This window comes from Girardinichthys multiradiatus, chromosome 1 (genome assembly GCF_021462225.1).
Source record: "Girardinichthys multiradiatus isolate DD_20200921_A chromosome 1, DD_fGirMul_XY1, whole genome shotgun sequence".
NCBI lineage: Eukaryota > Metazoa > Chordata > Actinopteri > Cyprinodontiformes > Goodeidae > Girardinichthys > Girardinichthys multiradiatus.
Window position 1 is genome coordinate 4,689,140 of NC_061794.1, and position 21,154 is coordinate 4,710,293.

A 21,154-nucleotide genomic window follows, 5' to 3' on the forward strand; every position below is an offset into this window, starting at 1 on the left:
AATGACATTGCAGAAACAGACAAAACCCTGCAGTAGCTGGTAGTTAATCTGCAGGACACAAAGAGACATCAGGAAAGAGAAAACAAAAAACCTGGATCAGATGTGGGCAATGGTTTGTTTCTAAATAGTTACATTAACTAGATTCATAAAATCAGGGATCCACACATGTACCAAAATATTGACAGAGTTCAGGCAGAGGCCAGTTAACAGTATCAAGATATAGTTTTTCAAAATTAAAAAAAAGGTAAAAATTTCCATCAAACTATTTTTCAAGTTTAAAGACCTTCTATGATATGGGAAACACAGTGACCTGCGTTTTTCTCCAGCTTTGTAGAGCACCGCATAAAGTAGCCCTGCCCTCCCCCCACCTGTTGCTTTGTAGTTTCAGTCAGCTGCAGAAATACAGCTAGTAGACTTTTGTATAAAATAAGAATAAAGCCAGAAGTTTGCAAATATTTCCAGTCATGAAAAGGACAAGCAGTCTTGGTGTGGAAATTACAGGAGCAGCTTGATATTCTTCATAACTTTCCAGACAAAACTTCCTCAGTTTTACAAATTTAATACAAAGGTTCACTTGTTATGGTAGATATTTCTACAGAGGTCAGGCTTTAACTATGATCCTGAAAAAAACATAGCCTAGACAGAATAGTGAGATATAGAAGACGGATGGATGATTGGCAACAGGGACAAATGATTGAAAATTGGAGGTACTGACAAACCGATGGATGGATGGATGGATGGATGGATGGATGGATGGATGGATGGATGGTCTGTTGTGGAGAGTGTGCTCTGATGATCTGCCATCATCTGCTGGGGTAGCAGCATCAGAGACAGTGAATTAAAAAAGCTCAACAAGCTAGTAAAATAGGCTGGTTCTGTTCTGGGGACTCCTTTGGAACCTCAGGAGATCATTGTGCAAAGAAGGATTCTTCATAAAATGAAGAACATAGTGGAGAACCCTGAGCATCCTCTTCATGAGACTGTCCTACAACAACAGAGTGTCTTCAGTCAGAGGCTTCTTCAGATCTGCTGTAATACAGACCATTACAGGAGATCCTTCCTGTCTACAACCATCAGCATCTACAAAGAAGCCTAATATAGGATACCATACCTACATTTAACTTCGCTTTGGAATTAATATAGTATTTCTAAATGAAATTTAATAAAATTCAATTCAATTCAATTCAGTTCAAAATGAGAATTGGATGGATGGATGGATGGATGGATGGATGGAACGTTTAGACAACAGAAATGGTAATAAAGTCTGGAAATGTTTTTTTTTATATAGTCTATGTTCTGTTTGCATACTTATCCAGACCTTAAAATTACTAAATGACATGGCCTACTTTCCCAGTGAGCTTAGGGACTATGTACTAAGATCAGTGTTTTATAGTATTTAAGTAGCACTGAGACTAACTGTTGCATTTCTGCCTCAGTTAGATCATTTTATACATTCTTCTATTACATTCTTGTGTTAATACAGTGAAACAGTGATATTTTAACTCAAGGTCAATCATATTGGGAGAATCTCTCATCAATTAATCTTGAATTCCAATGACTGTTGTTTGTCTGTGATAGCCATGTAATGGACTCTGAACTCTCCAGACTCACCCCACGCCCCCTCAAACACTGACCAGAGGATATGCACTCAGCCCTTTGTAACCCTGAAGACAGTTAAGTTGGTCTAGAAAATATATTAATTCCTTTAATATCAAAGGCCAAATAGAGACAGACCAATGGATGTTGAGTGTATTTTGCTCATGTGTTAATCTAGATAAATATTTTGAAAGTATCTACATTTTTGCAAAGTTTGCCTCAATTTGCAGCCTCCTCAACTTCCTCTTCCCTTTAGCCTTGGCAGTTTCCAAGGTGACCGGAATATTAGGTCCAGGGCTTCCTGTGTCTAAAAGGTTTCTGCCCAGCAACAGGTGATGTCGTTCCTCTAGTGTGTATGGTCATAGCAAAGTTTTTCTTTCTTTTCTTTTGATTGGCTACCAGTAGTGAGGGGGGCGGGGACTTGTAAGCTGTGGTTGGCTGATATGGGTGACTATCTTTGCATCCTGGATAAACCTGCCTACTGCAGGGATTCATGCGTAGCTCCCTGTGTTGCAGAGGAGTTGTGTGGAATTCTGACACTCAACAGGGTTCAGGCCAAGGCAAAGAAAGGAGCAACTCAAAACAGGTGACCTGATGCTGAGTAATCGTTGGGAGCTGTATCCTCCTTTCATCAGCCTCCTCCCTTTCTTTTCCGCCCATTATTCTCATCCCTCTTCCATAGCTCTCTTCCCTCGCTCTCAATCTCTCCTTGATGTGTCCTTGACAATGCGGCAAGCTGTTCAAGCTCTCCCTCCTCACCCCTTAGCTTTCTCCTCTTAAAACACATACAGTCTCTCACTCCCCCTACCAAATTGCTGTCCCTCCTACATTCTGGCTGTTAGCTGTGGATCTAATGGTCTAATACTGCAGTGGTGGTGTATCCATACTGGTCTAAGAGGGAATGTGATTTCACTCTGTTGGTTTAAGCCCTATCCTACTCTATGTATCACATTACAGATGACATTCAGGACCAAATGCATTATAATGTATCCATGTGTGCATCTATGTTTGCCAATATTTCACCGTCTGATCTGCCGATTCCAGCCCTGTCATCAGTTTTATTAAACTCAAAGAAGAGGAGGATGCAGCGGATCACAAGCAGAAAAAGGCTTTTTGGGTTCTGACTTAGGAGTTTCACGTTTGAACAGGCAGGTTTTGAGTTGTGGTTCAAAACAAGTTATTGGAGAGCAGCGCTTATGCTTATTTGTGGGTAAACTGTGCTCTGTAGGTGATTCTGCAGACAAGAGTCTGTGTGTGTTTGTGATAGGTTTGTTGGGACCTCCTGCACTGATTCCTGACCAACTCACAGTATCAAATTAGCAACACTCAACACAGACGTACCGTAACTCAACACCAGCAACTCCTTGCACTTTTTCTCCCCCTTCCTCATTCACTCACAGACACACACACCTCGCAGATGCTGCTAACAGTTAAACACACTCTCGCTCAGGCTTCTTAATTCATCCATCTCCATCTGAATGTTCTGCATTATCCTTCCATATGTTGCTGACTTTCTGAGCCAACTTGTCACTGCTGTTGTGTTGCCAGGTTACAACTAGTTGAAGTAGTGGGCGTAGCGTGTTACCACACCCCTGTTAGAACCAATGTGCACATTTACTGTAGATAAATGGGGAAGATGCTGACATCCAGATTCACAGAAGGGTCATCATAAACCTTTGATTGGTGTACTAATGTGAAGATCCACAATATTGCCAAACCTATTCACTTGTATGCCTTCACATCCATAGAACTTGAGTGAAATCCTTTTTTTAATCTATAGAGTTTAATATAATGTCCACCCACCCATTGCAGCTCTTACAGCTTCAGCTGTTTGGGAAAGTCTAGGAGTGCATTTATGGGAATTTCTGACCATTCTCCCAGAGGCGTATTTGTGAGGTCAGACATAGATCTTAGAAGAGCAGGTCTGGCCCTCATTGTCTACCCTAATTCACTCTAAAGATGTTCTGTCAGGTGAAGTTCAGGACTCTGTTTGGGCCAGTCAGGTTCTTCCACACTGTACTTGCTCATCCATGTATTTATGGACCTCATTTGTGCACTACAATGCAGTCATGTTACCACTAAGGGTGGTCATCTCCAAACAGTTTCCACGACGTTGGGAGCACGAAGTTGTCCAAACTGTTCTGGTATGATGAAACATTAAACGTTCCTTTCACTGCAACTAAACACCTGAGCCCAACTCCTGAAAAACAGCCCAGCATCATTATCCCCTCTGCACTAAACCTTTCACATGACAAAATGCCATCAGACATGTGATGCTCTTCTGGTAACTGCCAAACCCAGACTCTTTCATTAGATTGGCAGACAGAGGGGCATGATTGATCACTTCAGAAAACATGTCTCCACTGCTCTAGAGTAAGTGGCAGTGTGCTTTACACCACTGCTCCTGAAGCTTTGTATTCCACTTAGTGGTGAAAGACTCGGTTGCAGCTGCTCAAGAATGAAAACCCATTCCTTGAAGCTCTCTAGGTGCTGTTCTTAAGGAAACCTAAAGACACTGTGTGCCTCAGCATCCACTGGCCAACCACTTTCATTCCCAATCACTTCCACTTTGTTATAATACTGATAATAGTTGGCTGTGAAATATTTATTAGTGAGGACATTTTCCAACTGGACTTACTTAATCATGGTACCACACTAGAATTCACTGAGCTCTTGAAAGCAACCTATTCTTTTAGAAATGTTTCTAGAAGCGATATGCACGGCCGGGTGATGGGTTTAATAGACCCAGGCCATGAGCTTTCTGCTAATAGCTAAGAATACTTTCCACACAAAGTTTGGATCAAAAGTTGAGACCCATGCAGCAATATGATAACTTTTACATTTCTTTTTAATCTAACCTTAACTTTTCAAAGACAGTCAAATAGTTTGATTTTGGCAATATTTTCTTCTATCTTCATCTATCCATTTTCTATCCCTACTTAATTCTTCCTGTGCGCCAGGGTATCTATCTACAGATGTCAATGGGCAAGAGGCCATCTACATCCCTGGAGTATGGTAGCAAGGCAGAACACCTGGAGAGAGCCTGCACATGCATGGGAAGAACATACAAACTCCACAGGGAGTATTGCTGACAAGGATTTGAACCTGAAACCTTCTTGTTGTCTTGCAATAAGGGATCCAATAATGCCCCTGGTCTGAAACATGCAGGTACACAATTGCACAATGTCAAAGCAGAAAGACATCAGAAATTACCTTAGGCCACTTATCCAGGAAGGGTTCTAATGTAATTTCTAAACAACTTGAAATTCATCATTCTACACTGAGAAATAATATTCACAACTGGAAAGTATTTAAAGTGGATATATCATGCAAAATCCACTTTTTAGCCTTTAAATACATTTTATTGTGTAATTGGAGTCTGTAGGAGTGCAGAAAAGTTGAACTTAGTGTCTCCAGGTGCTGAGTTATATTCTGTTTAGTTCATATTTTTCAGTCCGTTCATCATCTGTTATGTTTTTTGAACTGTTACGTCACAGTATTTCCTATACAACAGCTGAATAAGGTCATGGACTTACTGCTGATTTATTTCACATATCCACCATATTTATTTCTACCTGCACTTTTGTGGTCCAAACTCAAGTATCCCTACCCTGAAAGAGGATAAGTTCGGTCCGGTTGTTGAGTGTATTGACCCACACAATTCATTACACTGTCCCCCAGCATCAGAACCTCTTCAAAGTGCCTGGTTATATTTTATTGTTCATGGAAATGTTCCCACATCAGTTGAGAAATTCCTATTACCCCACTTCAAAGACAAGTTCTTCAGCAACTTCCACCAGAATCAAGAAGGATTTGCTGAAAGACTTCATCTGATTAAGGGATCAGTTCCTTCTGTCTATAGAAACGGCGGACACAGCTAAGTGTTTGTTGCAAAAATTGCGTGTGTATTGTGTGTTGTTGTGACGTCCTGGCCATTGTTCTGATAGCAGTAGCATCGTGCCTCCTGCTAATGTTAGCGCTGTCTGCTGCTTATAGCTCACTGAGGACAGAACCGTACTGCGTGTTTTGAATATTATTATCACATGAACAGTTAAGCATTATTTTTGCCATTTTTGTCTTGTTCCCATGCCACTAGATTTTTGTTATCAGACTACAAAAATGGCCAAAATGGTTAAAGTGGAACACTTTTTGACCTAGAGGGGGGCGAGGTGTGCCTCAGTAACATTTAAAGAGACGGCACCAAAACAAGTTGCTCTCAGACGCACCTCAGAACAGGTAAAAGAGGAGCCTGTGGAGCTACAATAACCAGGAATTCAGACCAAAGCCTTGCAGTTCTACTTTATATAGACCACAACTGAATGATTTAAGGTCAAAAGGAAGGATTTAAAAACATGATATGTCCACTTTAAAACAGATGCTAATTTTGAATGTCCAGGGAAATTCCCGATCAGACATTGCAATGCTCATAGAAACCCTGGAGTTTCACGTCAGACTCTACAGGTCTCAGTTAGCGTGTTAAAGGCGTGTTAAAGGACAGCTAGAAAAACACTGAACAAGGATAGCTTGTTTGGATGTTTTGAAGAAGTTTCTTCTCTCCAAAATCAATGTCCCTAAAAAGAATAAAGCCAAGATTCTTAACCGAACTGAACCCAGCATATCAGAACCACGCCTATTGTCAAGCATGCTGGTGGAGGGTGAATGATTAGGCCTTGTTTTTCTGCCAACAAACCAAGAGATTCAGGAGTTCTAGAGTCAAATGTAAAGCTGTCTCCCCTACAGCTGAAGCTCAAATTTTGGTCATCCACAAACACAGCATCCAATGTACAACAGATGGAAATGTTCCACTGGGACCTTAAGTGAACTGTATAGAAAAAAACGTCAGAAAACGTAAAGACCTGAATATATGCTGTCCAGACAACTGGCAAAAATCCCTCCACAATAATTTATACAGAAAATCCTTCTAAATGTTCTACAAGCTGTTAAACATAGAGTGCTCATAATTGTTCATACACAGATTTGTATTTTGGCTTTATCTTTGTTTAGTAAATAGTGACAAGGTGGAAGGTGTTGTGTGGTTTTTGTAAATTAAAATTAGATTCAAAACATTTCAGAACCAAGCAGAGATGCAACTATGTATACATTAAAACTATAGTACTGATATGAGTGTGTACTTTCTTTTCATCATGGCTGTGCATTCCTACATATCTACTGAACTGGTACATAAAAACTGACTGATGGATGTGGTGCTTTTCTTGCTGTAACGAACAGAGTAAAGAGAAAGGTTCTATGAATGAGATTGCCAAAAACTGAAGCACCTGTATATACTAGGTATTATGAACCAAACTTGCTCAAATATTACAAAATAAAAATTTTAACATAAAGCCAATTACTAAATCATGCAATTGGTTAAATCAGTTCTACACTGTGTAATTAGCTTTTATTCCTCTAAACTTTCAGTGGAAATACGTCCACAGCAGTTTCTCAGTGTTAGTAGATGCTTGATTAAATGTGGCTGAGCCAATACAAGTCGTAAAGCACCTTAAGATAAACAGCTGGTCTCAGTAAATCTCTACACATTTAATACGCAGTCAGGAAAAAGGGGCTACAACAAGAAGGGCCATTAAAAGGCCTTCAGCTGTGGGTCAGACCATCATGTTTACTCTAACAGTACAAATCAACGCGTTATTTTAGAAGACTTCACTCTGAATTCTGATTTTCACTCTTATTTTCTACAGGCGGTAATTAGGACCATTATGCTAAGTGAATGCCTGTGACATGACAGTGTCACAGGCATTCATGTGACAGGCATGAGAGTTACTCCTCCGAACCTGTACAGACATTTAAAGTACTGGAAATGAACCACCATATTTCCCTTGGCAGCAACTATTTCTGTTGTGCTGTTAGGGGAGTATCTCAGGCACAATCAGCTGATGTGTTGGCACATATAAAAACATATATTTAAACAAATTTACTGGTTGCATACAATGTGTTTATCTGCACTATATTACACAGCTGTAGAGATTGAGTGGATGGGTTTGGTTTGTCCTTTTTTGTTGGTGTTTGTGTCCAGGTTCATTTAGAACAGTTGTTCTATGACACATAATACTATGAATTGAATCATTTGACTAAGTTTCCAGTCTGATTGACCATATTTATTTTAAGCCTAAAACAGTTGCCTGCTCTTTCAGTCAATGATTCCTAAATAATGGTCTGATGTGTTGGTGCTTGACTCATATGTGGGTCATCATACTGTGTCAACTGTTTTCAGTGTATTTCTGTGTTTTTTGGCAGGTAAATGTCACACTTTAGAATCTGTGTGGTCTGATTATTGGTCAAAGGGTTTTATATTCATCTCAGATCATGGGCGTGGTTAGCAGATATATTCACCAGTTTAATGTATTTTAAAACAAATGTGGAGCCTAAACAGAGCCTTTTTGAAACTGAGCTTGGTAAAGATCACATTTACTGTGGGATTACGTGAAAAGGCAGCTGCAAATGGTTGTGCGGATAAAAGGAAGTTCAGAGCCTGACTTACGTCCACAGCTGCATCAGAGAGTTGAACATTAACGTAATGTTGAAGAACAGCTTTTAAATATCGTGATATATATCCTGCATCGCAGTGCATCCAAAAAATATTACATCATTTTAGGCCATATTGCCCTGCCCAACGTGGAAGGTTTTCCTACTGTACCCCACAGAGCTCTGTGAGTCGTTTCATAACCTAACCCTCCTTTAGAGCTCTCTACAACGTTCTTCTAAGATTCAGTTGACTCTAATAATTAGGAAACATTTGAGAGAAAATAAAATGAGATTTTGATTATATAGTATAAAAGTAAAGTTAAACCATCATGTAATATACCGTACAAGATGGTTTAGAATCATGCGTTATTCTGTTTTTATCTATAACATTACAGAAAATTAAATACGTAAAGGTTTTTGGTTGTAATGTGACACATTGTGAAAAAGTTCAGGAGGTATGAATAAGCACTGTAACAAGGATCAGGAACATGGGGATGGGGTAAAATTAGAAAGTAGCTCTCCTTCATGTTTACATGTTAACCTACTACTACTACTAAGGAACCAGGTTCAGACTACACTAGTACACTTAGTTCTCTGGTACTAAACCACCTTTCACTCCTATTCTACCATTAGCTGAATAGGGTAAAGCAAAACAATCTAGGAAGGTACCGGAATGGACCCAAACCACTATGGTACTGAAGCACTTCTGCAGTTTTGTGCTGTCTGAGATTCCCAGTTAATCCCACAGTAACACACTTTTACTTCATTCACCCACCCTAATCCTGTCATCCACTCATCAATCAAACCAACCACCCGTTCCTTTGCTGTTCACCCAAAACCTGCCTTCTATAACTAGGATTACCCACATGGAGTGAATGTGATTTAACAGTTTGTTCTCAGTGCTTCCATTCTGTAGGATGCACTGAAGATAGTTCAGTTTGCTGGTGCAGGAATAGCCCAGGCCTAAAATGACATTAAAGGTCATTTCCAGACTGTGTTTGTAGCATGTTTACAGTCTTGGCCATTTATCGGAGCCAAATGTTGATATCAGAGATCTAATAACTTGGATGCAGCTTTGGCAGTTCTACTACTATCGTTTGAGCTCATGCTGCTCTGCTTTCATACAGCTCATTCATCCATTTGTAAATGCAGTGCTACTAAACATTTTACATGTAGCTTCCATACTTTTCTAGATTCAAAGAAGTGGGTCAGTTTTCAAAGCAGAAGTATGAAACATCACTATGAATTTACTGCAGATGTTTCTAATGAGATGAAGTTTTAAACGGTCAGAAAAAAAAACACACGAAGAAAGTACGGAAGGAACAAAGCAAGCAAGAAAAAAAGAAAGAAAGAGAAGTACAAGAAAAACAAGGAAGTAGGGAGAAAAAGAAAAAAAGGAAAGACACAGAAAGAAGGAAAAGAACAAAGACAGATAAAAGTAATGAAGAAAATGAATTAAGGAAAGGAAGCAAGAAAAGAGGGAAGTAATAAAGGATGAAAGGAAAAAAAGGAATGAAGGAAGTAAGTATTCATGGATTTAACATTTAGAGAAAGAACAGTCTGGAAATAAAAGTATTTTTCCATAATCTATTTTTTTCTTCATACTTATGTAGACATGGAAGATCTGTAATTCAATTTCTAGACATTTCCAGACTTTTTCAGGCTGTATGGGAAACCTGTGTATTAACCTATTCATTTGTGCTTTTAATAATTCATCTGTCTAGTTCTTCATCCATTCACCCTTACATTATATCTCAGCCCATTCAACCCCCATGCATGCTCACCATCAGTGGTGCTGGACTGTAGTCTCTGGCAGAGGCCCTCTGTGTCTCCATAGCCTTCCTGGATCTTCTGTAAGGCGTCACCGCCTCGTAGCTCCATCAGCTCTCTTAGCTCCTTTACCGTCACCCCAAAGTCTCCCCCTGCAAGGCTGCCATCTGCCCTACCTCCATCCCTGCCTCTAGTCCCTTTGGGATAAAACTCCACAGCGCTGTTTGCCATTTCGCCCATTGTTGCTGTTGTTGACATGTCAGTAAAATAATTTGATGAGTTTTTGTCCTCTCTCTCCGAAGTCTACTTAGCTCCTCCTTTGTTTGGCAGGTGAAGGGCTGTTCATGTGCTCTTAATTTTTTTATTGGAATTAAGTGACTGAATTACCCTTCCACTCTCTTTTAATTCTTTGTAAGGGCAATAAAGGGCTGTTGGTTGTGTTTTTTTCCTCCTATCTATCTTGACCTAACCTCCCACTGCTCCTTTAAATCTCCATAACAGAGGGAGATGGGGGAGGAGGGTGAGGAGGATGAAGGACAGTGAGCAGGAGCACTTCAGAGACGTGACGTCTGAATGAATCCAGCTTTCTTCTCCTTCGTCTCCCCGGTGACTCCACTCTTTACTCGTCTCTGTCCCCCTCCCTCCAGGGTCACGGCTGGTCCATGGACAAACGGACGGACATGCTGACGGACTTGCAGACGGGAATAAAGTGATGATGGACAGATGGAGAGAGGCCAAAGGCGGCTGATAAATCACAAACGGGAAGAAGATCCAGTTTAGAGGTAGCTACTGCTGCACGACCAGGACCTGGGAGAGAGCACACCAGACACAGAAACATTAACACAGAGGTTTATTGATCTCACTCAGCCCATCAGAGTCATTTTTAAGTGGGAATAAAATCATAACAGCATCCATCCTTATCTAAATAAATACAGAAAGTAGTGAACTGGTACATGTATCTCTGAGCCCTGAAGCACCCTCACACACATCAGTGCCTGTGATATTTAAACTGACATTACTGATTTTTATGGCATTGCAACAAGGTGTAAACACAATAATGAAACATTATCTTCTGAATAAAATTATAAGTGGATACAAAACAGCAGTTTGTACATACAAACAGCTGAGAAGCAGCAGCACACATGTTTTTTCAGTCCAATTAAGGGTTGGTGATGTTCTCAAGCGACACTATTGTATCAGGTTTTTAAAGAGAAACAGTTTGTCTAATTAAAAATTGGAGCAAATATAAAGTTATCAACTCATTAGATAACATTTTTATCCAAAAGTTACAAACCATACATCCACCCATTGTCTAAATAAGATAAACATCAGTTCTTGAAAAAACTCCAAACTTCAGAGAGCTCATGGTCCACTGAGGACTCTTCGTTTAGGCCATGTTCACACAGCAGGTCTAGATGCTCAATTCCGATTTTTTGCTAAAATCCTATTTTTTTTTTGCGTGGTTGTTCAAACTAATAAATAATTGCGATTGCCATCAGACTTCAGTCTGAATGGTTCACGACCCCAAATTGACCCCCGTGCACAGATGGAGAATGTAGATTTCACACAGCAGCACACGGTTTACAGATGTAATAATGGAAGTCGCCTTCTTTGTGTTATTATTAAGTTGCTGAGCAACGGGAGCCGACAATATAATGACCACATCATACCAAGATGAAGAAAGGTAACAAGAAAGAGAGCACAACTATTAACAATGGCTTTTAGTGGAGCAGTGGCTGCTACTGTAGAGAATTATGTGTGAGTGCTATTCAGAGCCAAGACATGATGTAAAAGTCGGATGAAATGCAACATGACGTTCAGACTGCGGACACTTGGAAAACTATAGGATATGTATCTGATGTAGTACCACATATGGAAGTGGCACAATTCCGATTTGTTTGGAGGTGAAAAGACTGGAATTGGGCCGTTCTGACTGCCATAAAAACGTCTGAGGTCGGAAATGGGCAAAAAAGTCGGTTGGGCCACATTTGCCTGCAGTGTGAACGTAGATGTCTGCTACAACTCCCAATGAGCTTCAGTTTCACTCAGCTCCGTAGGTTACGTAAAACCATACAAACGGTAATGAAAAGATTTTCCTCTCTTTAGAATGTAGTTAAATGTAGTTTTTGTTGCCATCAAACTGGAGCTCAGCTACACAATTGTTCTTTTTGTGATGAATAAACCCGATCTTAAAACTTTATACTGACATTCCAGCAGATCTTCTCTCCCACTTTATCCTATTTTTTTTCACATCCTCTTCTCTTCTTCTTTTAGAAGGTACTGCTTTCTTATCGTGGATCAGATCAAGATGGCAATCTCCGACAGTAGCAGCGCACTGTATGCTCAGAAGAAAAAATGTCCTCCAGTTTCACATTTTGGTGCATTGATTAAAGATTTGGGTTGTAGTAGTGGTGGCCAATATGGCAAAAATATCATATGAATTAGAGATGTGCTGGAAAATCTGCTGGTGACTGGATTCCATTAGTTGGAATATTAAAAATCAAATCCTTTTTCCAAACAATGAACACGCCAAGTTTTAGTCAGAGCCGAAGACCAAGTCACACTGACAAAGTTTTTCAACGTGGATGATGTTCCTAATTAAATTAGACTCTCAGTGAGCTACTTTCAGTATCAGTGGTGTTTTAAAATAAAGTCTGGAAGCACAGAGGTATAAGAGGCTATTTCATTTTTCTAAAACATGTTGTGACATGTTTATGGTGCATCAGAACCTCTTCAAAGTACCTGGTTATATTTTATTGCTCATGGAAATGTTCCCACATCAGTTGAGAAATTCCTATTACCCCACTTCAAAGACAAGTTCTTCAGCAACCTCCACCAGAAAAGCTGTGACAATAGTAAAGAATGTTTTGCTCTGTTTTAGAAATTAACAACAAAACACAAGAAATGAAAAAAAGTCCTGATATACTATTGTTTTAAAATCTCTGTTCAGATGGTTGTACCTGAGGTCTACTGAGGCGGTACTTGTTTTCAATAGTTGGACTATCATCATCTGGAGAATACATATGGAGACTGTTGTTATTTTATAGTTTTTAAGAATAAGTTTGGATTGGCAGGTCAAGATTTTACAAAAATCTTTAATTGACCCAAACAAATTCTGATTGGTGCATTTCTAGTGAAAACTGATCTGAGAGAAGTCCTTGTTCCCCTTGTTGCAAAACCCTTTCCCTGATCTAAACTTGCATTTAATCCCCACTTTACAAGAAGTTTATAAATCATAAATTAACCTAACACCGGTGCTCCAGTTCAACTTGCTTTACCTCATCCCACGTGATTAATTACCGGCGGCTGTAAATATTCACAGCATAACACATGACAAAACATATTCTGATCAGGGTAAGATCAGATTACATAACGATGAGCAGTAAAAAAAGAAGAAAGAAACGAGCAGAAGCTCATCATTCATTCCTTTTCTTCTCCACTCTTAGCTCTCCCTCAGCTCCTTCTGCCTCTTGCATCTTCTCCATCCCTTCTCCTCCCTGCCCTGCCATGTTTCTATCCTGACTGAGAGTGTTAGTTTATGACTGAGTCACCCTGCTTCAGCTTCCTTTAACCCAACCCCCCCCCTGTCCATCTTCCTTTGCTTTCCTTACCTTCTATTTCTTAGTATGTCCATAAGGATTACAGGGTTTTTAATGTTTTGTTGCTCATCATTTCACCTTCCTCCTTTTTCCCTCTTTTTGGACTCCTTCATTTTGTTTCTCTAGCTTTGCGTTGGCTTCCTGTTACTGCAAACACTTATTTATTTAGTCAGTTGTATGTTTTTATTCCCGGCCTGATCTCTTACTCACTGATTCTGTCTCATATTATAACGCTCATGCAAGAAAAACATCCACTCTTCATCCTTCCAACTGCTGCAACTATGACTCTCAGTCTGTCCTGTTGTTTGTCTCAAAGCTTTGTGCTTTGTGTGTAACATACATGAGTATGTGTGCTTGCTTGTGGGTCTGCGTTATGCACTATGCAAAAAAGAAGTTATTACTTAATTTGTTCAACATTCCTAATTCTTGCAACATGCAAGCCTTTATCCACAAGATACAAGAGTAAATGGACAGTAGACACACAAAAACATGAGCACTCACACCCAGAGACATCAGTTAATACGATCTCTGTCATGACACACACAAATGTGTCATACAGGGCAGCACTTTCAGAATAAGACAGAGAGAGGGGAGGGGCTGCTGCCCTGGCTGGGAGTGGGTTTTATCATGAAAAAGTCAGACAAAAGGTCGCCACAGTCCTCTTAGGCTGCCCATTTATCCTGAAAGCTGGCCCTGGTTGTCCACATACTGTCCCCTAAAGGAGATGAGTAATTTGGTTATTTTTATTTGCTTTTTAATAGAAAGTGGCCACTCTGTTTCCCTGGGGAGGTTTTCTCTTTATCACTGCAGAAAGAACGTCAAGAATGGCACAAAGCAGGAAAAATGCAGAGAAGAGGCTTCTCACGGGATTTTATTCTAGGCCAGAGGGGTATGCTGCTCTGTGACTCCATGCGTGTCAGATAAGGCAACAGAGGCACAACCAAATCCACATTTGATCACTTTTGACTGAATAGGTCAGCATGCAGCCGTGTAGTCCCGCCTGCTTATGCTTCATGCAGCTGCCATCCGGCTAGATCGCACCCATAATCTGTTAGAGAGAACATCAGGATTTCTACCCTGGCTGGCAGTGGAGTCCAACTGTGCACCTGCAGCCCTGACTTCCAGCAGAAAGTTCTGAAGGGTCACCTCTGGCAGGGCCTTCAAATGTGAGCACCCACCTGCCGTTGCTGGCTCAGGGCCAGTCACACACTTCTGTAAAGCCCAGTGGGAACAAGCACACAATGCAGTCCGTTCCTGGAGCCATTAAAGGTGAAAGACACAGACATCTGCATTATCATGGAGTACATTAAAGAGGCTGGATGGATGGATGGATGGATGAAAGAAAGAAAGAAAGAAAGAAAGAAAGAAAAGAGATTGACTCTCTCCAAGTATCCCATGTCCTTCCACAACTCCACCCAAGGCAACACGCACACCAAAATAATTTCCTGTGCTGGAATGATCCAGTGAGTATTTCACATAAAAAACGACCTTTGCTGGTCACCTTCAAACGTGCGTTATCTTCATGCCAATGCTCAACCTCAACAGCAACAAGCGGAAGTCAGGGTGAAAGCCGAGAGACTAAAATACAAGGACAGAGGAAGCGCAGCCGATGGAGCGCTACTTGTCTGCAACCAATGTCCCTCCGCAAGGTTACCGGCTCCCGGCCACCGGCCTTCCACCTGGCAAACTCTCACCCATCTTGTGCCGTACTACTTGTCAGGGTCCCTCTGGCCGCGGACTGTCGCCAGATGAAACTAAAACCCTGGCAGCTCAGCTACTCTCAGCGCTGCAGGAACTCCGGAATCGAGACAAACAACGCATCTGATGCCCGTGAAAAACGGAGGCGAACGGGGAGAACAACGAGTGCTGCTCGGTGAAAATGTTATTGCAGCTCATCCACTGACACAGGACACGGAGGGATGGATGAGCACACACACACACACACACACACACTCGTCCATAATGTCATAACGCTGTCTGCATGCAGGGTGTTATGTTGTGCACTAGTGTATGGGCAGTTCTGACAGCTGTAAAAGGCCTATGATAAGTACATTAGGCCGTCCACATTCAGCAAGTCCGTCCTAACCCCCCTACATGCTGCTAATGGGCAACACATCCTCCCTCCATTAAAACAAGACGCCCGGGGTAAATAACAGTCACGCACGCAAGCACGTACGGACTCACCGACTCACCGTGCAGGCCGAGCTCAAGGACATCAGCATCAGTGTTCGGGCGGGGAAGCAGAATCCCCTTTAATCTGCGTGTGCGTGGAGCGGAGAATGTCCCGAACCGGATGAGAGGATACAGCAGGGGGAGAGGGTGCGGGGTGAGGGAAGGAGGATGCAGTGATACAGCAGCTCCGGTACCCTGGAGTCCAAAGGAGCGGAGGGATGAAAGACGACGACGGTGGCGGCGGCGGTGCTGATGAATATTCCGCTCCGCGCAGTCACCTGGTGGATGGTCGGCGGAGTTCTGCGGCGGTTTCAAGAGAGGGTGACGCTGTTAATGACAGAGAGATGAAGAGAGAGAGGGAGGGAGGGGGGATGCGCCGGGCTGAGGGTTTAAACACCTCTGTTGGAGGGGAGGGGAGAACGACCAGTCCGGGCGTCCGGATGAAGCTTTCTGCTTCCGGCTGTGACAGCTGCGAATTCGGTGGACTTTTAGGGGCGTTGGGTGAAAAAGAAAAGAAGGAAAGAAAAGAAACGCCGCGGTGAGAGGAGAAGCTCCTGCGACATTTTTGGAGGAGGAGGAGGAGCCGCGTCTGCTACAGCTCGCGCGCACAGGAGAATCGGTCACAGCATCCGCGAGTATGGCAAGCAATTTGGCATAAAATAGCTAGTCTGTCAAACCATCCGTTCATCCATTATAGCCTACCTGTTTATCTTTGCAGGGTCGCGGAAGGAGCTGGTGCCTATCTCTAGCGGTCATTTGGCGAGAGGTGTGGTACACCTGGACAGGGTGTTCAACTATTCTGTCAACTTGATGGACTTTTACATTCAGAGCTCAGACTATCTCTCAGGAACTAACAACTTGATGGACTTTTACATTCAGAGCTCAGTCTATCTCTCAGGAACTAACTTGTCAAATGATTTAGTGTCAAATAAATATTTAAAATTGAGCACAAAGAAAAGGTTTGGGATTATCATTGGGCACATTGTTGCCGTCAGTTGTGACAAACTCAGAGTAATAGTTTATTCTCTCCATACCTTCACTGGTCACTTTATTGGGTACGATTTATGGTAATAGGATGGACCCTAGGTTGCTTTTACAAATGCCTTAAGTCTTCACAGCACATATTCAACAGTGTCTGAAACGTTACTGTGAGATCATGGTCCATATTGACGTGAAAAGATCACACAGCTGCTGCTGATTTGACAGCTGCGCATGGATGATGAAAATCTCCTGTTGGACCACATCCTAAAAGTGCTCTGCTAGATTGCGATGTGGGGCCCATTTGAGTACAGTGAACTTATTGTCATGTCATAGACTTAATCTGATGTTTGCAACACTGTGCAATTTTCGACTAGAAGTAGCCGTCAGATAGGTAGACTGTGGTCAAAAAGGGATGGACATGGTCAGCAACAATATTCAGGCAGGCTGTGGTGTTTAAACGATGGTCAGTTGTACCAAGGGGCCTTAAGTCTGTCAAGAAACAATTTCGCGTGAAATTACACCACTACCACCAGGGTGAATCATTGATGCAATGCTTTCATGTTGTTTACACCAAATTCTGACCCTACCATCTGAATGTCAAACCTGAACTTGAGACTAATCAGACCAGGCAATGTTTTTCCAAGCGTTTATTATTAAGTGTTGGTGAGCTTGTGTGAATTTTAGCATCAGTTTCTTGTTCTTAGCTTTAAGGCGCAGTGGCTGCTTTTTTGTTCTGCTGCTAAGGTCCATCTGTTTCAAGGTTCCACATGTTGTGCACTCAGAGATGGCGTTCTGCATACATTGGTTGTAACAAGTGATTATTTCTATAGTCTGGAACCAGTCTGCCTGTTCTCATCAGCGATGTATTTTCTTCCACAGAACTGGTGCTTACGGGATATTTTCTGTTTTTCAGACCTGTCTGAAGGAAACAACCAACTCACATTCAAAGTAACTTAAATTCAACTTGTCCCCATTCTGATGCTCGCTTTGAACTTCAGCAAATTATCTTCACCAGATCTAGATGCCCGATTGTATTGAGTTGCTGCGATGTGACTGGTTGCATCTCTAATTATGTTTGCAAGCAATTGAACAGGTGTTCCTAAAAAGTGTTCGGGATTCCAGCATCTTTTGAGATTAACCAAAAGCCTTTGAGTACAACTAATTTCTGGACCATTTAATGTAAGAACAGGTATTCCTATATTCATACCTACACTGCTGATTTCTGTGCCCGCTTCTATAGACACAATGAAGCCAGTTTAACACATTTTTCTTCCTCTTTCTCTTTGTCCTGACTCTGTGACCACTAAAACTCCAGACCTCTGGATTTCCACAAGTAAAACAATAACAACTTCAAAAGTAGATTCTTTGTATCTTACATAAAATATGTGATTATCTGAAATAAAAGTCTTTGAAAATCACAGTTTTTCTATTTACAATAAATTCTTTACTGTTTCAAAGTTTCATTTTAAATTTCCTACATGAATAATTTTGAAATGTATTTTGTTCATTCACTTTGAGGAAGGAAGACTAAAGTAATATGCCTTCTTATTTTTGACCTGCAACAACAATACTTGTTTTATTTGACAGGACATATATATTGCACTTAAAGGCTTTAAAGTAATACTATATAATTATTTAACACTGTTTTATCATTAAACACACCATGAGTTGCATTTATGGTTAGTCAATTATATTCTAAAATTAAATGAAATTGTAGCGACTTAAGAAAAAAGTTTTTATTTCAGCAGGAATTCTGTTTCAAGCAGCACATTAATAAATTATATGATATAATTGTCTACCATAAAAGAGAGGGTCAAGGCTGCTTTAAGTCACCCCCTCCTATAAACTGCGTAATGACGACAGCACTGTACATTCTTGTAAATAAAAAAAGCCTAAAATATAAAAAATGTTTGGCTAAAAGAGATTTGAAACTATCTTTGAATTAGTAAATATTTCAGGGAGGTGTAATCAATACAATAATCAAAATGAGGTGGTGCTTTATTAATAATAAATAATTGCTTTTATGCTACAGTTATCCTCATCAAAAATAAAATTGGTATAAAAGAGAACATTCCTTGTAACAACAGAAAGAAGCCGTCGTCCTTAAACATTCACCCTTTCATAAGCTCCTTAGCTACACACGAGGACAAAATTGTTGGTACCCCTCGGTTAATGAAAGAAAAACCCAAAATGGTCACAGCAATAACGTGAATCTGACAAAGATAATAATGAATAAAAATTCTATGAAAATGAACAAATGAAAGTCAGATATTGCTTTTCAAACATCCTTCAACAGAATTATTAAAAAAAATAAACTCATGAAACAGGCCTCGACATAAATGATGGTACCCTTAACTTAATATTTTGTTGCACAACCTTTTGAGGCAATCACTGCAATCAAACGATTCCTATAACTGTCAATGAGACTTCTGCACCTCTCAGCAGGTATTTTGGCCCACTCTTCATGAGCAAACTGCTCCAGTTGTCTCAGGTTTGAAGGGTGCCTTTTCCAGACAGCATGTTTCAGCTCCTTCCAAAGATGCTCAATAGGATTTAGGTCAGGGCTCATAGAAGGCCACTTCAGAATAGTCCAATGTTTTCCTCTTAGCCATTCTTGGGTGCTTTTAGTCGTTTGTTTTGGGTCATTATCCTGTTGCAAGGCCCATGACCTGCAACTGAGACCAAGCTGTCTGACACTGGGCAGCACATTTCTCTCTAGAATCCCTTGATAGTCTTGAGATTTCATTATACGCTGCACAGATTCAAGACACCCTGTGCCAGATGCAGCAAAGCAGCCCCAAAACATACAGAACAGAGCCTCCTCCATGTTTTACATAAGGGACAGTGTTCTTTTCTTCACATTTTTCTGTCTGCAAACATAGAGCTGATGTGCCTTGCCAAAAAGTAAAATTTTTGTCTCATCTGTCCATAGGACATTCTCCCAGAAGCTTTGTGGCTTGACAACATGTAGTTTGGCAAATTCCAGTCTGGTTGTTTTATGATTTGTTTTCAACAATGGTGTTCTCCTTGGTCGTCTCCCATTAAGTCCACTTTACCTCAAACAATGTCGGATGGTGAGATTTGACCCTGAAGTTTCTTGAGCTTGAAGTTCACCTTTAGTCTCTTTAGAACTTTTTCTGGGCTCTTTTGTTACCGTTCGTATTATCCGTCTCTTTGTTTTGTCATCAATTTTCCTCCTGCGGCCACGTCCAGGGAGGTTAGATACAGTCCCATGGATCTCAAATTTCTGAATAATATGTGTAACTGTAGTCACAAGAACATGTAGCTGCTTGGAGATGGTCTTATAACCTTTACTTTAACAAGCTTGTCTATAATTTTATTTCTAATCTCCTGAGACAACTCTTTCCTTCGCTTCCTCTGGTCCATGTTGAGTGTGGTACACACCATGTCACCCAACAGCACAGTGATTACCTGTAGCCCTATATATAGTCCTACTGACTGATTACAAGAATGTAGACACCGGTGATGCTAATTAATGGACACACCTTGATTTAACATGTCCCTTTGGTCACATTATTTTCAGGAGTACCATCATTTATGTCCAGGCCTGTTTCATCAGTTTATTTTTTTTAAATAATTCTGTTGAAGCATGTTTGAAAAACAATGTCTGACTTTCATTTGTTAATTTTCATAGAATTTTTATTCATTATTACCTTTGTCAGATTCAAGTTATTTCTCTGACCATTGTGGGTTTTTTTTTTCATTGACCGAGGGGTACCAACAATTTTATTCACGTGTGTACGTTGTGTAAGCACAACCTTCACCTCACAGAAAACAACCCTGTGCTCGCCATGGTTTTGTGCTTCTTTTTTCATTCTAAACCTAAATTTTCAGTTAATTTTGTGTTATTTTGTTTGTCCAGTCATGCATGATGTTTAGATTTTAAGTTCTGATAAGTATTTAAGTCTTTAATTTATCCCCGGGATTATATCTGATCAGCTATGCACATCTCTTGCTAAACATCATTCCTGCTTTAAATCTAGTCATGCTAGTTATCACAAACATTTAAGGGCAGTTTCTGCCGCCAACCACCTGGCTGGCACAACCAATTATTAGATTTGGGAAACATTATATTTTCAGGTAGGTCCAGGTTGGTTTGGATCTTTTTTTGTAAATAAATGTAATCATCATTCAGTATTTAATGAGATTCTGATTGTCTGATAATAAAATTAGCTTTATGATCAGAAACATTCAAGTGAGAAAAAAAACAAAAAAGAGAAAAAATCTCTGAGGGAGCACATACATTTTCACAGCACTGTTTGTTTTGCCTGTCCAGAGTGTACCCTGCCTCTCGCCCATAGACTGCTGGAGATAGGCACCAGCTCCCCCGCGACCCACTATGGAATAAGCGGTAGAAAATGACGGACTGTTTGTTTTGCTTTTCATACTTGTTACAAGCGAAGGTGGTCCTAATGCCAAGACAGCACTGAAAATAATTTTTTGTGCTTATTACAATTTTCTTTACTTTATTTATTTATTGTTTATTTAACCAGGAAAGACCCACTGAATTTTAAAATCTCATTTACCAGGGTGTC

The 21,154-nt window shown here is 40.6% G+C and overlaps 1 protein-coding gene and 1 long non-coding RNA gene across 5 annotated transcripts in view; one reads left to right on the forward strand and one right to left on the reverse strand.

Moving 5' to 3' along the window:
- atp2b3b (ATPase plasma membrane Ca2+ transporting 3b) overlaps positions 1 to 16,225 on the reverse strand; it is a 137,928-nt gene extending 121,703 nt beyond the window's left edge. The window contains exons 1-2 of one of the 4 annotated variants that reach the window (XM_047347739.1): positions 15,638 to 16,225; positions 9,861 to 10,653 (exon numbers count right to left, since the gene is read on the reverse strand). In XM_047347739.1, the coding sequence (XP_047203695.1) occupies positions 9,861 to 10,104 (244 nt within the window). In that variant the 5' untranslated portion in view covers positions 10,105 to 10,653; positions 15,638 to 16,225. Of the gene's footprint in view, positions 1 to 9,860; positions 10,654 to 15,629 lie in introns of all 4 variants that reach the window. The other 3 variants (XM_047347489.1, XM_047347569.1, XM_047347652.1) reach the window with 3 other exon arrangements.
- Positions 16,120 to 18,016, forward strand: LOC124856884. Its single transcript, XR_007035452.1, has 2 exons — positions 16,120 to 16,252; positions 16,336 to 18,016. It is a non-coding gene; the product is annotated as an uncharacterized LOC124856884 (long non-coding RNA).
- The last annotated feature ends 3,138 nt before the right edge of the window (positions 18,017 to 21,154 follow it).